Source organism: Triturus cristatus, chromosome 2_2 (assembly GCF_964204655.1).
Source record: "Triturus cristatus chromosome 2_2, aTriCri1.1, whole genome shotgun sequence".
Lineage (NCBI taxonomy): Eukaryota > Metazoa > Chordata > Amphibia > Caudata > Salamandridae > Triturus > Triturus cristatus.
The window spans coordinates 808,814,466-808,830,178 of record NC_140582.1 but is presented as its reverse complement, the minus strand read 5'-3'; the positions used below and the strand labels follow the sequence as shown (position 1 = coordinate 808,830,178).

At 46.2% G+C, this 15,713-nt stretch overlaps 1 protein-coding gene across 2 annotated transcripts in view; it reads right to left on the bottom strand.

Annotated features, from left to right (window-relative positions):
- The window catches only part of OCIAD2 (OCIA domain containing 2), a 108,902-nt gene that overhangs the window by 67,813 nt on the left and 25,376 nt on the right, over positions 1–15,713 (bottom strand). Inside the window, exons 2-4 of one of the 2 annotated variants that reach the window (XM_085642114.1) lie at positions 1,247–1,356; positions 1,072–1,143; positions 891–980 (exon numbers count right to left, since the gene is read on the bottom strand). The exons of the other annotated variant lie outside the window; for it this stretch is intronic. Of the exons in view, the coding sequence (XP_085498240.1) occupies positions 891–956 (66 nt within the window). The 5' untranslated portion in view covers positions 957–980; positions 1,072–1,143; positions 1,247–1,356. The remainder of the gene's footprint in view (positions 1–890; positions 981–1,071; positions 1,144–1,246; positions 1,357–15,713) is intronic. 2 annotated transcript variants of the gene reach the window in all.

The following is a 15,713-nucleotide window of genomic DNA, read 5'->3' as shown; positions in this document are numbered from 1 at the left end:
AGCAAATATAAAAATATAAAAATTCAGAAGAGAGGGGCCCCGTGCCACAAAAGGGGTGGAGCACCACCAGACACAAGTCAAAACAACAATTCCCCTTTTGGAAGAGCAGCGTCTGTCAATACATTCACAACTTAATACACACGATCACCAGGACAAGACACCCAAAAATCATCTCCATAACAACATGTATGTTAAAAAGAATTTTTCATATATTTTTATTATTTATAAAATTAATCAGATAAGAAGACACAAAAATTCATAAAAATACAATAAAACAATGAGACAAATGTTTTTGTTGAAAACAGTAATGCACAGTATCCTACCTATACATAGAACACACTACACATACATTAGTGCAAAATAAAGGGAGACTCAGTAAGTAACATATTTTGATCTCTTATCAACAGGCAAAAGGAGACATATGATCATGATCTGCTAATTTCCTAGTTGATTATGTCAACATTAGGGTAATTCGGAAACTAGGAGTCACAACAATCTATACTCTCCCTCCTATGAATGCGTCGACGCGTTTCGGTGGAGATTTGTAGATAACTGACCACCTTCTTCAGGACAAGTAATAATATTCTCCCATGTCGTCAAAAAACAGTCTAGATCAAATCATAAAGTATACATATTAAAACACTTATTACAATCATCAACTTAAAACACAAACAATACATTAAAGCCTAAACAATGTTATAGATGCATTCTTGCTAGAATATACGGGTGTTGACAAATAATTTTAAGTCCACAATGAGGACAGAACAGGCCAAAATGGCATAGTGTTGTTCTCCTGGTGATCATCCATGCGTTTCTTCATACACACAACACACAATGATTTCACACTCATCGGGGATATAATAAAATCCCATCAAACCACAATTAAATACCTTATAGACCAGAGAAGAGTAGACACCGGCTACTGAAGGGATCTTAGCCTCCTCCTTGTGCCTCATCCAGACTACTCAATAGGCCAAATACTGTAATTAATGATAATTTCAGGCATTAGAGTGGCCTCAATCACTAGAATATATTCGCTAATCTAGCTATGACAACAGCACCAAAGATTACCTGGTATAATCTTTTATCGCTTTATTCTTTTGAAGCAAGTGTAGGCGTTTGGTGGATAAAAGGTCTAAACGTCTAAAAGAAAAGACAAAAAACTTACATCTTATTCGTCTATTATAGAGTAGATTCTTTATAGGTATATCTCTAGGAATCTCACTCAAAAGTATATGGAGTTTACCTTAGATGAATAGATGGGTCGCAACCTCAAAGATGATTTCAAAATATGTCATAAACAGTGGAGGTATCTATTTTTTACTCCTCATGGGTAAGTACACGGTGGATACAATCCTATAGCCAAAAAACAGAAAACATATATTATATGTACATTTATATCTTTCTCTGCCTACTCGTTTTATTAAATGAGATACAGTCCAGAAGCCAAAAGAAGCCCAAAGATAAGCGGTTTATTTTGGGCGAGGGACAATATTATAGGCATATTGGCAGACTCCTCATTCCGAGTCAGCCCCAATATTAGCCACCATATAGTCCGCGGAAAGCATGACAATCCTATTACAGGACTCATCTAGTATGTGCTCGCCACCAAAGGGAGCCCTATTTGAATTAAAAGTCTAACCTATTATTTGACAGAACACTAAAGACAGCCTGAGCTAAGAACTCTAACCTTTAAGCCTATTGCAAATATTTGAAGGTACAAACAACAAGTACCAAAGCCCTGTCAGCAAGAATGCAATCAGACAATCAGACTATTACAGGACTCATCTAATGTGTGCTCGCCACCCAAGGGAGCCCTATTTGAATTAAAAGTGTAATCTATTATTGTCAGAACACTAGAGAAAGCCAGAGCTAAGAACTCTAACTTTTAAGCCCATTGCAAATATTTAAAGTTACAATCAACGAGTACCTAAACCCTGTCAACAAGAATGCATTCAGACATGAAAAAGCACGAACGAACAATCCTCGTCGCTCTCACCGTGTCTCAGCGCGTACGCGTCAGGAAATGGTTCTACGGGTCCCACCAGCACGACTATGCAGAACCCATGGCTCGTAATTTATACTTGATAAACAAGAGTTGATTGAAATTAGCTGTAATGGGTTACGGCTAAACACGCCGAGAGTGCTCTAACCGTGGCGGCCATGATGGATACCCTTGACACTTAAGCACAGGGGCTGACGGGTCCTACAACTGCACCGTCTGATTGCGAGTAGAGACGACCAATGTGGCGGCCATCTTTGACTGCCCTATAATTTATTACCTACGGCCATCCATTCATTCTGAAAGAAGGATTGATGCTCGATACCTCTGAAGAGTAGATGCAGAACTGCATATAATCCTATAAGAATAAATTAGGTGACTCTGCAAATGCTTGTACAAAATAACGATCATTTTCATACACAGCATGTATCGTTTAGACTATAGGACAATACAGAGAATAGCTGAAAACATGTCCAAAAACATGCGAGCTGAGAACAGCACCGTAATTTATCATATACAGAATAGGGGAGATTGGAACAATTCCGGCATACAACCGCATTAAGCAGTATAAACTACACCGTCTGGTTGCGAGTAGAGACGACCAATGTGGCGGCCATCTTTGACTGCCCTATAATTTATTAACTACGGCCATCCATCCATTCTAAAAGAGGGATTGATGCTCGATACCTCTGGAGAGTAGATGCAAAACTGCAATCCTATAAAAATTAAATTAGGTAACTCTGCAAATGCTTGTACAAAATAATGATCATATTCATACACAGCATGTATCGTTTAGACTATAGGACAATACAGAGAATAGCTCAAGCATGTTCAAGTAAACATGTCCAAAAATGTGCGAGCTAGGAACAGCACCGTGATTCATCATATACAGAATAGGGGATATTGAAACACTTACGGCATACAACCGCATTAAGCAGTATAGACTACACAATCTGATGACAGCCAGGAATAAATAGCCTACTAGCCCCCTGTTATCAAATATTCTATAGATTGGTGCTGTATAGAATATATTTACTGATCTGATGACCATAGGTGGTATTCAATCCAGAGTGTCACTAGAATTTCCTAATATTGCAGTGACCACGGGTTCAGTGATTGATGAGACGTTCCCATTCCTCTTTCGAGTTAAGACCATTGCGTACTGTATCGAACAGTGAAATGTACCACTGTTCTCTAGCCTTCCTTTTTTGTTCCATGTTGCCGCCCCGACGGCCCATCCAGATTTTCTCTAAAATGAACCACTGAATATCAGAGTCACTGTGGCCCACTTCGGTGTAATGAGCAACTAAAGGGGCATTTGGTTTTCTCGTACGTATTGCTGAGCGATGCTCCTGTAGTCTAGTGCGTAACTCTCTCCCCGTTTCCCCAACATATCCTTTCCCACAGGGACACCTGAGGAAGTACACAATATTTTTGCTCCTACAGTTATTTAACGATCTGGAGAAGACCTGACGGCCATTATATTCAAGGATATTGGATACCAGGGATAATGGGCAAACGTTGCAAGAACCACATCTCACATTTCCGAGAGCATGAGTTCCCTCCAGCGTACATTGAACATTACCCTGGTTCTCTCTGTATGTATGGACTAGCTCATTTCTAAGATTCCTGTTTCTTTTAAATGCAAAAATAGGTCTATTCAGCTTTATGTCCTCATCATTATTGATAATGTGCCAGTTACTGTTGATCACATTTTTTATTCGATTGCTTATGTGTGAGAACTGACTCACAAACACAAGCTTCTCGAAATCATCTTTATCTTTTCTCGTTTTTGTCAGCATAGCCTCTCTGTTGTAGAATCTAGCTCGCTTAAGTGAGTGCGTTATCAATTTCCTGGGATATCCTCTCTCTAAAAATTTCTTTCTCATTATGTCAGCATGTTTATAGAAATCACCCAAATCAGAGCAATTTCTCCGCAATCGGAGAAACTGACTAAAAGGTATATTGTCTCGTTGTGATTTGGGGTGAAAACTGGAGTAGTGCAGTAGGGTATTTTTAGCAGTTGGCTTGGTGAAGAGTTCCACTGCCAAACAGCCCTCTACATCTTTAATAACAATGTCAAGAAACTCAATCTTGTCCTTACTCCAGTGAGATGTAAATTTAAGGTTGGGATCTCCAAGGTTGAGCCACAACAAAAATTCCTCTAGGGCTTGGGTTGGACCGTCCCAGATAAAGAAGATATCATCTATATAACGATACCAGCCCACCACATTCTCAAAAAAGGGGGCTAGTTCATTATAGATGTGTTTCTTCTCAAATTCACCAACATAGAGGCAAGCCAAGCTCGGCGCACAGGTCGCCCCCATGCTGGTGCCTTTCGTTTGTTTATACAGTTGATCCTTAAAAAGAAAGATGTTATTCATTAGAACCATCCTGGCACAGTCAACAATGAAGTTCATCTCAGCACCTTCCAGATCAATATTTTCAATGGCTCTACGTACCACCTCGACCGTTTCACACTGGGGAATATTCGTGTAAAGGGACTCAATGTCGAGAGTAACAAGACACTGAGTCTCACCACAGAATGGCCTCCAAAAATCGCTCAATGCTTTTACGGATTTTGTGTCGATGCTTGATTTGAAAGCGAACTTTATTAAATCCTGTATTATAGTGTGTGGCCCCAAATTGACCAAAACTAGAAATTTTGCTGTAATGGGTAAGACTATTGATGCATTGAATAATTATACCTACTTAGGAAACTTATTTAATAATACGATGACTTGGGAACCACTCATAACAGCAAGGGTGCAACACACAAGTAGGATTGTGCAAGCTTGGACACAAGCCAGTGACAGAGTTAGTCACCCTTTATAAAGCTAAATGTTTGTCTGTGGCACCTTATGGTGCAGGGGTGTGGGGTCACCATAAAGGCCGCCAATTACAGGTTTAGAAAAATAAGTTCATAAAAAGGCTATTGATGACCCCACACTCCTCTGTCAGAGAGCTGGGGTTTGACTTCTTAGAGGACCGTATAGGCATTGCCCCTCTGCTCCTATGGGCAAAAATGTGGCTGTCTGAGGAATTAACTTTCTCAAGGGATGTGATTAAAGACTGTATTAAACTGGATAGTGCCCTATCGATCCCTTGGCTTTGATTTGTGAGAGATAAATTACATGAGATAGGCTTGGGGCGTTTTTACGACAATCCTGATGGTATCCTCAGAAATGCGAAAGCCATCATCAAAGAGGTGCATTATTCTAGGGCAAATATGTGCCATACTCACTCGGAGGTGTCTGGTCTCTTATGCTTGTTCCCTGCCCAACGGCAATTTTACTTAACATTTACCACCAATGTACAGACACGATTTCCTTTAATGAGATTTTGTTTATGCACTCTGCACTATATAGCGGCATTCCCGAGACAATCAGGATGGGCCGACAAACTTATGCCCTGCCCATGTGACAATTTGGCAGCTCAGAGCACTTTGCACTTTATTTTATTTTGCCCCCTTTATAAAGAGCCAAGGGGAAAATATTTAACTCCGTTTCTAAGGGAAATCCGGCCTTGCACATACAGTGAAGATTTTCATCTGCTGTACTCTTTGGCCACTTCTGCTATTTGTATTGCAGTCTCTAACTAAAGTCGCAAAGGCCATTAGAAAGTATTATGAGCTATAGAAGCTGATAAGGAACACTGTAATCTTTTTTTTTTTTTGATAATCAAATTTATTGGCATTTGAAAAAACCAAGCATAGAAAGGACACTATGAAATTGCACAGTAAATCAAAGTCCATCTCGGCAGACAACAAAAATCCCAGCCATGATTTAAAGCGTTCGAGTAAGCCACTTCATTTGACAGCCAGTATAACGATATAGGAGAGAAGACAAGCACATAACTCCAAACAGTAGATTTAGCCATTTGCCCCATACCATATGATATTTCTCCGGACATCCCCTGGCCTCAAAGAGGGGTTCCTCTTGGGCTGCGCATTAATCCACCCCCTGTCGCCACTTTCGTATGGTAGGGGGTTTGGCCTGTGCCCAGGCCGCTGTGAGGTCTCGCTTAGCCACCGCCATGCCCAGAAAGCGCTGGTCGACTCTAGAGCCGTCCAGGCCGTCAAATACTCCCAGAAGAAGGCATACAGGATCGTGAGGGACCTGCCACCCCAGAGTTTGTGTAAGTTCAGAATCCACGCCCGACCAAAATGGAGCGAGACCAGGGCATAGCCAGACCATGTGGTAGAAATCGCCCGGAGCTTGGCTGCATTGTGTGCATTCTGGGGAGGGGTGCAGCCCTGCCCTGTGTAGCTGTTGCAAATCGGGGAAGGCCCTGACGTGGTCTCCCACCCAGACGTCCCCAAGGAGTGAGATCCCGACACGATCCCATTGCCGAAAGCCCTCTAGGGACGATGCTTCACGCAGCCATGTGCCGTGCCACAGAGGTGTGTGTTGGGTAAGTCTCTTGTCCCATCTCGTGTAGTGCAGGGCAGAGCGCCAGGCCACTAGAACTGCCCTGGTGATAAGTGGAATCGTTTGTGGAATGGGAGCCCCGTACAAGTGGGCTTGGATTTGCGGGAAGTCCATGGTTCTAAGCTCGGTCCGGTAAGCCGGATCAGACCAGCCGCCAGTGAACCAATCATGGATGACAATAAGTCTGGTGGCCAAGTAGTAGATATGAAGATTTGTTATGCCCATGCCTCCATCAAAGGGGGGGATCCAGCAGCGGGCCAAGGCTATACGTGGTCTCCCACCCCCCCCCCCCCCCACAGGAACCTGGTAATTAGCCAATCAAAGTCTCGGAATCAACTACCCGGAAGATGAAAGGTGGTATGCTGTAGAATGTATAGGAAACAGGGAGGGGGGGGGGGGGGGGGGGGAAGTATCATCATTTTAAAGAGTGCCCCTCTTCCAAGGGGATTGAGGGGGAGGGATTGCCAGTGCTTGAGGTCATTTTTGGCTTTCGTGACCAGGGGTGTAATGTTGAGGGCCCATTCCTGCTCCGGGAGCAGAGTCACCCAGATCCCAAGGTACTTGAATGATTGCCTCCGTAGAGGGATACTAGACTACCAATCAAAGCAAGCCCTCTAGGGATGGAGGGGGATCTGAGTGGACTTCGTCGGGTTGAGTCGCAGGCCTGAGGCGTTCTCGAAGGCCTGGAGCACCTCTAGGCAACGTGGGCCGGAGCTCTCCGGGTCAGCTAAGAACAGCAGGACGTCGTCCGCGTATAGGGCGATTTAATCCACCTGGTGGGGGACCCAGGACCACCCTCGGATTTGGGGGCCGTTACGAATGAGGCAGGCCAGGGGCTCTATCGCCAGCACAAATAAGAGCGGCGAGAGAGGACACCCCTGACGAGTGCCTCTCCGAATTGGAAATGCTTCTGATAAGGCACCGTTGGGCCAGAGTCTTGCTTTGGGGTTGGAGTACAGGACACGGATTAGGCGTCTCAAATGGGGGCCGAAACCCATTGTGGTGAGAACGTCTTCCAAGTAGCCCCAATCAACCGTGTCAAAGGCCTTCTCAAAATCAATGAGTAACAGGGCCAGGTACGGTGTGAGGAGATGGCAGTGGGCCAGGGCAAGGTGGAGACGTTGGATGCAGTGCAGAGTGCCGCGCGCCGGCATTAAACCACATTGGTCTGGGTGGATCAATTTGTGTAACAGGGGACGGAGACGTTGGGCCAGGGCAGTGTCAAAGATTTTCATTTCTGTATTAATTAAAGAAATCGGACGGTATTCCGCGCATGAGGGAGAAGGCGGCTGGGTCTTAGAATGATGTGGCCACTATAGTGGTCATCCCTCAGAGGGAAAGGAGCCCGTCTTGGCCACATGCCGGAAGAGGTCGACCAAATGGGGCACCAATAAATCTCGATATGTCGCGTAATACTCTTGTGGGAAGCCATGTGGACCTGGTGTCTTCCCTGAATGTAGTAGGGAAATAGCCCCATGGATTTCCTCTGGGGTAAGGGGAAGATCCAGGTCTGTCGATTCGGCCTGGGCAAGGCAGGGCAGCCGGACCCCTGCTCACTCCAGAAAGCCAACCAGAGAGGCCCCAGGGGGCCAGGCCGAATAGAGCTGGGCATAGTAACAAGCAAAAGTTTGGGCAATGGCCCGTGAAGTGCAGTGGTGGATCCCATTAGCGTCTCAGATTTCAGGGATGATTCGGTTAGCTTTGGAGTAGGAGACCAAGTTATGAAGCACCACAGCATCTTTGCAGAGTCCAGGGAGATCTGACGGATTTCATCCCGGATCGCCGCAAGCTGTCTGGCGGGTTGAGCGTCCCCAGTGTCTGCGATGGTCAAATCCAGCCGAAGGGCCTGTGCCTCAAGCTGGGTCAGGCAATCAGTCTGCGCCGCCCATTTCTTGTGCACCAGACCTCTGGCTACGCCACGTAAGGTGTCCTTACCGGCCTCCCATAGTGCACCAGAGGAAGGGACTGAACCTTGGTTGGTAAGAAAGTAGTGCCGCAACTTTACTGAAAGCACGTCCTTAATGTCAGTGTCTTGCAAACACCACGCGTTCAGTTGCCAGACCGTCCGCCCAGAGACATCTTAAGGATTTTGGGGGCCCTGGGCCAAACATATTTTGGGGGCCCCTGTGCAGAACAGCTTTGAATTTATGATACAAATTGAGCCCCTGTTTCCCACGCAGTTTCCGCTTCCTCAGCTGCGTTAGTGATCTAGTTTGCATCATGGGCATTAGGCTATATTTTCCCCGATGTAAACAGATGCGCGCAGCTGACAGCGGTAGGATTTAGTGTTCCCTGCCCTGCTACTAGGTTTTTAATACTTTTTAACTTGTATATATGTGGCTGAATTACTCTGTGCATTTTAACAATTTCTCCTACCTATGCGCACTTGCACTTTACTTGATTCTGCTTGCCTACACCTCCTTAGCTGCTCCGATTCGCATCTCGCTTTTCCTCCAGTCCTTGTCCGCCGCGGCTGATACACCGATTGAGCGGAGGGCTGGGGCTACTATTGGGCCCCTCACTTCCGCCGTCACAGTTTCCGCTTCCTCAGCTGCATTAGCGATCCAGTTTGCATCATAGGCATTAGCCTAAATTTTCCCGATGCACACAGACGCCCGTCGGCATCCTGGAGGCGTCCGGCGCCAGCCATGCTGCCCAGTTCCCCCCCAGTGAGTTTCTTCCACGATATTACATTAGGGCAAAACCGCTTAGCCTTAGGCGGCTACCATTATGTCAGTGTACAGCGGCTGATCCGAGCTTGGAGGTAGACTTTCAACGCAATAAGTGCAACTGGTCTCCTCCAGCCAAGGAAACGTGTACCCAAGATCCTCCCACGCAACAATAAGTGTAAAAACAATAAGAAAACAGAGGACTTAAAGGCCACACTTTTAAATTGTCGCTCCATGCAAATGCATGAACCACACATTTATGACCTACTTTTAGATGAACAGCCTTATCTCTTATTTCTCACTGAGACCTGGCTGTCTGAAGCCACCAACCCTACTATCACCTCCGCCATCCCTACGGGTTATAAAATCCTTAGGAGGGAACGACCGAGTGGGAAGGGGGACGGTGTCCCCATAGTTTACAATAAAAAACTAGACTGCTCTCCCATCCCGATGGAAAACATTGAAGGCGCAGAGTCCTTAGGCTTCCGCTCAACCTTATCCCCCCATCATAGCATAGCTGGTTTTCTGATTTACAGACCTCCCAGTGCAATTGGAAATTTTATTACTACGCTTAATACATCCACCACCTCCCTGGCCTTAAAATACAACAACTGCCTTGTTGTGGGAGATCTCAATATACATATGGATAATAGAAAAGACCCTCAAACAATTTCCCTTATTGGAGACGCTGCAGGCCTGCAACATGTTTCCATGTATTTCTTCAGCCACCCATGAGAAGGTCCATACCCTCGAACACATTTTTCACAACTTTGACAGATCAGTAAGCTTACTTCTTCTCATTACCTGGTCTGACCACCACCTATTAAAATTCATCATTCCCAACTCTGCCACTGCCCCTCGGGCTAACGCAGGGCAGAGGGTCCCTAATTACAGGACATTCCATAAAATATCCATCTCAATGTTAGCAGACGCCCTCAGTTATTCCTCACCGGAGCTGTCTGGCTGCCCCGGCTCGGACGCCCTCTCAATAGATTCATGGCTCCGAACCAACAACGGTGCAGCGGTATCGGTGGTTTCCCACTCCTCAAAGAGGTGGGCCCCACCAGCTCCATAGTTTTACGGTTCCCTTAGATGTAGCAAAAACAATTGTAGAAAAATGGAACGGAAATGGCGTAAATCCTATGCACCTTAGGACAGGAAGGTGTATAAAGACACCTTAAAAGCTCATTACATTCTCGTGAAGGCAGCCAAGAAAAACTTCTTTCAAACCAAGATAGAAAATGCCCAAAATAAGAGTAAGGAAATCTTTAGCATAGTTAAATCCTTTACCGCCCCGAAAGCCGGGACAAAGGAAGGGCCATGCACAGAAGAATGGTCTAAGCAAATAGCTCAATTCTTCCACAAAAAGCTCTCTCGTGATCAAACAAGCATTCACTAACATCTCAGAGGAAGAACTGACCTTCTACCTTAGTTCTAATAACAGATTTCACCTCTTGGATCCTCCATCTTTACTAGCTTTCCCTGAGTTTCAGCTTGAAGAATCACTGACCCTTCTCCAAAGCATTAAGTCTGGCTCTCCTATCGACCCATGTCCAGCGAATATCCTGAACCTATTAGCTCCCACCATGAACCCCATGGTAAACCAGCTCTTTAATGCTTCCCTCTCCTCAGGGAACATGCTGAAATTATGGAAGAATGCTAAGATTCTTATACTGATAAAAAAGGCTAACGCCAAAGTGACGGACCCTGACAACTACAGGCCAATCTCCCTTCTTCCTGCTCTCTCCAAAGTATTAGAGCAGCATGTAAACAAGGCCCTCCAAAAACACATTGAAGATGGGAAGCTCCTTCCTGAGTCCCAATCCGGTTTTAGGGCTATTTACAGTACGGAGTCCGCTTTGCTGGAAGTGACTGAATTTCTCAAGGGTAAGCTGGACCAGGGAGGCAAGGCTGTTCTGATACTGCTTGATCTGTCGGCGGCCTTCAATACAGTCCCACATGAGAGGCTCCTGGAGAGACTTGCTAGCATCGGCCTGGGGGGACCGCCTTAACATGGATGTCATCCTTCTTGGCAAATAGATCTCAGGACATCTGGCTCCCCCCTTTCTTATCCCCGGTTCCGGCCATGAATGTAGGTGTCTCTCAGGGCTCCATTCTCAGTCCTACCCTTTTTAATATATATCTATCCCCCCTTGAGTTTCTGGTAGAGGAAGAGGGCGTCAAAATAGTTTCCTGTGCTGATGACACTCAGCTGAGTTTTACATGTGAAAAAGGAACCAACTTTGACGGGCAATGATTAGGACTTTCCTCACAAAGGTTTTTAACTGGCTTAAGATCAATCAGCTGAAGTGCAATCCTGACAAAACTGAAGTTGTTTTCTTTGGTAATCCAGAAATGCTCTTGGTGACAAAAAGATCAGCCACCCCCGCCCGCAGAAAAGGAGAAAGTCAAAAACTTGCGCTTGCTTTGGCATGCTCCGGATGCCAACAAAATTCCTGCCACTGTTACCGCTGGAGAGTAGAAAGATTGTGGAGCAGGCTCTGATTACATCAAAGCTTGACTATGTCATCAGCTTGTACCTCGGTCTTCCCAAATCCATAATCCAGCGCCTACAAGTGGTACAAAATGCAGTAGCCAGAGCCATCCTGAGACCTAAACCCAGATCTAGTATGACCCCTATTCTTAAGTCTCTACACTGGCTCCGCATAAAGAACAGATCGACTTCATAGCGATGACCATCTTCTTTAAAGCTTTCCATGGCTTAAGAGCCAGCTAACTAAATAAGCGCGCTAATCGCTACACAACATCTAGACCCCTAAGATCTTCCAATGCCAACCTGGCCATCGTGCCTAAAATATGCCATGCCTGCACTGGAGGCAGATTCCTCGCCTTTCTAGGCGCAAAATTGTGGAAAAGACTCCCTGAGTTTCTGAGACTAACCACAGACCTACTCTCTTTCAGGAAGAACTTAACAACCTGGCTTTTTAATAACTGATGGGTCTTTCATGAATGTTTTCCTCCTACTGTCACTTTTTGTGACGCACCGGCAGCGTAAAAAATGTGCATGTTGCACACTATTTACAAAGTAACGCATCTAGGCAGATGCGTCACTTTGTAAACCCCTGCACCGCATTATACCTGCACCAGGTATAATGTATGCAGGGTGGGTGTTACCCCGCAAGAAGCCTTGCAGAAGTGGCGCATTGAAATCTATGAGAACTCAGTGCGCCGCTTCTTGGACCCCATTGCGTCAATATCTTACCACTGCCTCACGGCAGGTGTAAGACTGATGCATTCTCTTTCACGTGGGGCTGTCCCATGTGAAAAGACACATCGCTGTATTTGTATCTATTTTCAAACACACCCCAGCAATGCATCACTGTTGCGCTTACAGATACGTCAGAAATACTGACGTATCTGTAACTCCTTGCGACATGATACGTCATACAGTAACTATGATGCATCCATCATGTCGCAAGGAGGGCGCACTAAGAATTGACGCATCCCTTTTTTCACACAGCGATACATCACTTCTCATCAAGGCCCTAAATGTGTTTACAGCCAATATTCAGGGATAGTTATGTGTGTTTTAAATATTGTACCACACCAGCAGCTCACCAATATTACTGCAAATAATCCCTGTGATGCCCTCCCATTTCTTATATGTTAGGCCTTGTTTGATATAAAAGAAACTTTTTTTATGTATATTGCATGAAACATAAACACAACATTTCTCTGCAAAATGGCTGTACTAGACTCTCACACACCAGCTACATAAAAAATAAAGTAAAGGAAAACAGTATTTAAAACAATCTGTTTAAGAAATTTGCAAGGTCATGAGGGCAAAAGTCTGGAGAATGGAGATGACTGCCAGGGGGCCCCCTGAAAGGCTGGGGCCTGGGGCCAGAGCCCACTTGGCCCATGCATTAAAACGTCTCTGCGTCCGCCTCTCATCAGCGGTGCCTCCCAAGCGGAGGGAAATGACAGAGTGGTCCGAGATTCCATGGGGGAGAATAGAGACCCTAGAGACCTGTTGGCAATCGGGGGGAGGCAGGAGGATCAAATCGATTCGGGAGCGGGTATGGTGGGCCGCTGAAGTATGAGTGTACTGTTTCACCCGGGGGTTCCAAATCCTCCAGGCGTCAGAGACCAAGGGCAGCTGACCAATCGGATAGCCTCTTGGAGCAGGTTAGGTGCGATGAGGATGGGTCACCTGTTGTGTCAAGTGACGGCTGTATAACGGCATTGAGGTCGCCCCCATTTATTGTCTGACCTTGGGGTAGGGCGGAGATTACTTCAGAAAGGTGATGGAGAGTAGAGGGAAGTGTGGCTGGAGGGATGTATGTTGAGAATAGGTTCAGGACATGACCTTCGGGGCTTAGCGGACATGGCAACGTAGCGGCCTAGCGTGCCGGTCGTCACGTGTACAGGGGTGAAGGGAAGACCTCTCCAGGTTAGTATGGCCATCCCGCGGGAACCCCGCGCAAAGCCGGAGTGCCACACCCTGTCGAACCCATATCTTGCGAGAAAGGAGCAGTGGGTTCCCAGGAGATGAGTCTCCTGAAGGAGGAGCACGTCAGGAGCATGGCGTTGGACGTACTTGAATACCGCGGCGCGTTTGATGCAGCTCAACAAGCCATTCACGTTCCATGACAGAACATGAAGAGACCTACCGTGAGTGGGCATCTGGGTAGTAGGTGCTGCGGGGACGTGGAGGAACAGGGGTGCCCGGATCCCAGGGGAAGTGGTGCGTCACAGTTAGGGTGGAAAGATGTGGCATGTGCGAAGTGGTGTGCTGTCTGTCAGTGGCGAGGGTGTGTGCGAGTGATAGGCTGTCAGCAAAAACGTAAAACAATGGCTCAAACGAAACCAGAACAAAAGGAGCTCGGAGGGCAACGGCCCCCCCCACCCCTCCCAATGTCCCCCACCCTATACTGCCTAAATTGAAGCATCTGTCGCCCTGAAAAAGAAAAGTTAATAACAAAAAAAAAAAAGAGCTAAGCTCAAACGTTTAGCAGGGCAGTTCGTGGCAATGATGGACCCTTCCATATAGACTGATGTCATAGTGTCGTCAGCTGCTTAACAACAGAAGATAACCTTAGAGTTCTGCCCCAGTTCCAGTCCCGTGGGCCTCCACATTCAGATCCCTGTGTCGTCCACGGATTCCCGAAGCACGGGTCTTCTAGACAGATCGGAATCCGACAGCGTGGGGCGCAGTGTCCCATCTTAGGGGGTTGACGCTCCAGTCTCCTCTGAGCCTAATCTATTTAATTCACTGTTGCACCGCGCAGCGGCACGCGCAGCGGGAGCGCCGTAGACGCGCCGAAGAGGTGCCAAAGAGAAGCCAGTCTGCGCCAGTCCGCGACTGGACGCTTCCAGCTCCAGTTCCCGTCCCCAGTTCCGCTGATATGGTAGGTAACCGTGTTACTTACAGTGCTCCATTGCTGCACGCATTTCGTTCTACCGCTAAAGCTGCTTGTCTACACTCGGTCCTGCCTGTAAACTGGAAGGCCCGTTGTAAAACCTGTGACTGGAGTGCTTCACCTCCAAACTCAGGAAAACATCCCCTCATGTATAAATGGAAGATGTTTCTCCTTAATTGCCGATCCCTGCCAAAACACCATATTGAATTAGCCATGTTGATAGAAGATCTTAAACCTGATGCCCTTTTTCTAACGGAGACTTGGCTTCAGCTAGATATCCATCCTACAATTGCATGGGCCACCCCCCAAGGCTATACCTGTAAACGACTGGACCGTAAGACAGGTAGAGGTGGTGGACTAGCCATTATTTACAGGGACAATTTTAGATGTCGTGTCACCCCATCCTCTACGCCAGCTTGTGAGACTTTACACTTTACTCTTGAATTTTCCCCCTCAAACACTTTTTCTGGCATGTTAGTCTATCGACCACCTGGCTCCCTTAGCAATTTTATCACCAATATAACGGACACAGTCGCCAACTTAGTGCTTTCTTCGGCAAATTTTACTTTGCTAGGAGACCTGAATTTGCACTTGGATGTCCCACTTGACTCAGGGGCCAATAGCCTTCGATCTAATCTTCAGGCCATGGACCTGCTCCAGAAAGGCTTTCAACCAACGCATATTAGGGGCCATCTCCTAGATCACATTTACAGCAATCTAGAGAGCCTAACCGCTGAGACACCCATACCATTACCCTGGACCGATCACTTTCTGGTACCTTTTTCTTGGTCTACTGGCAGCTCTCCTGTCCCACACACCCACAATAAGCGTTGGGGAAGAAAATGGGCTTCACTTCCACTCGCTAAATGGAAACTGGCTCTCATTGATCAGCCAGCCCCGGAGGTGACTAACCCCGACACAGCCACTGTCAATTTTGACAATTGGATCTCCAGCACCCTCGATCTAGTCCTTCCAAAGGAATCTTTGCATCTAATAAATAGACCCAAAGTCGCTCCCTGGTATTCGCCTGCTCTTAGGACTAGGAAACAACTTTGTCGCAAACTAGAGAGAGCCTGGAGACAAGAATATTCTCAACCTAAAAAAGTGGAGTATCGAGCTGCTATAAAGCTCTATAAAAATGAAATTAAATCTGCCCAAGCTCAGTTTTATGAATCAAAAATTCATTCAGCTGCCAACTCCCCTAAGGAAATTTTTAAAATTGCTAAAT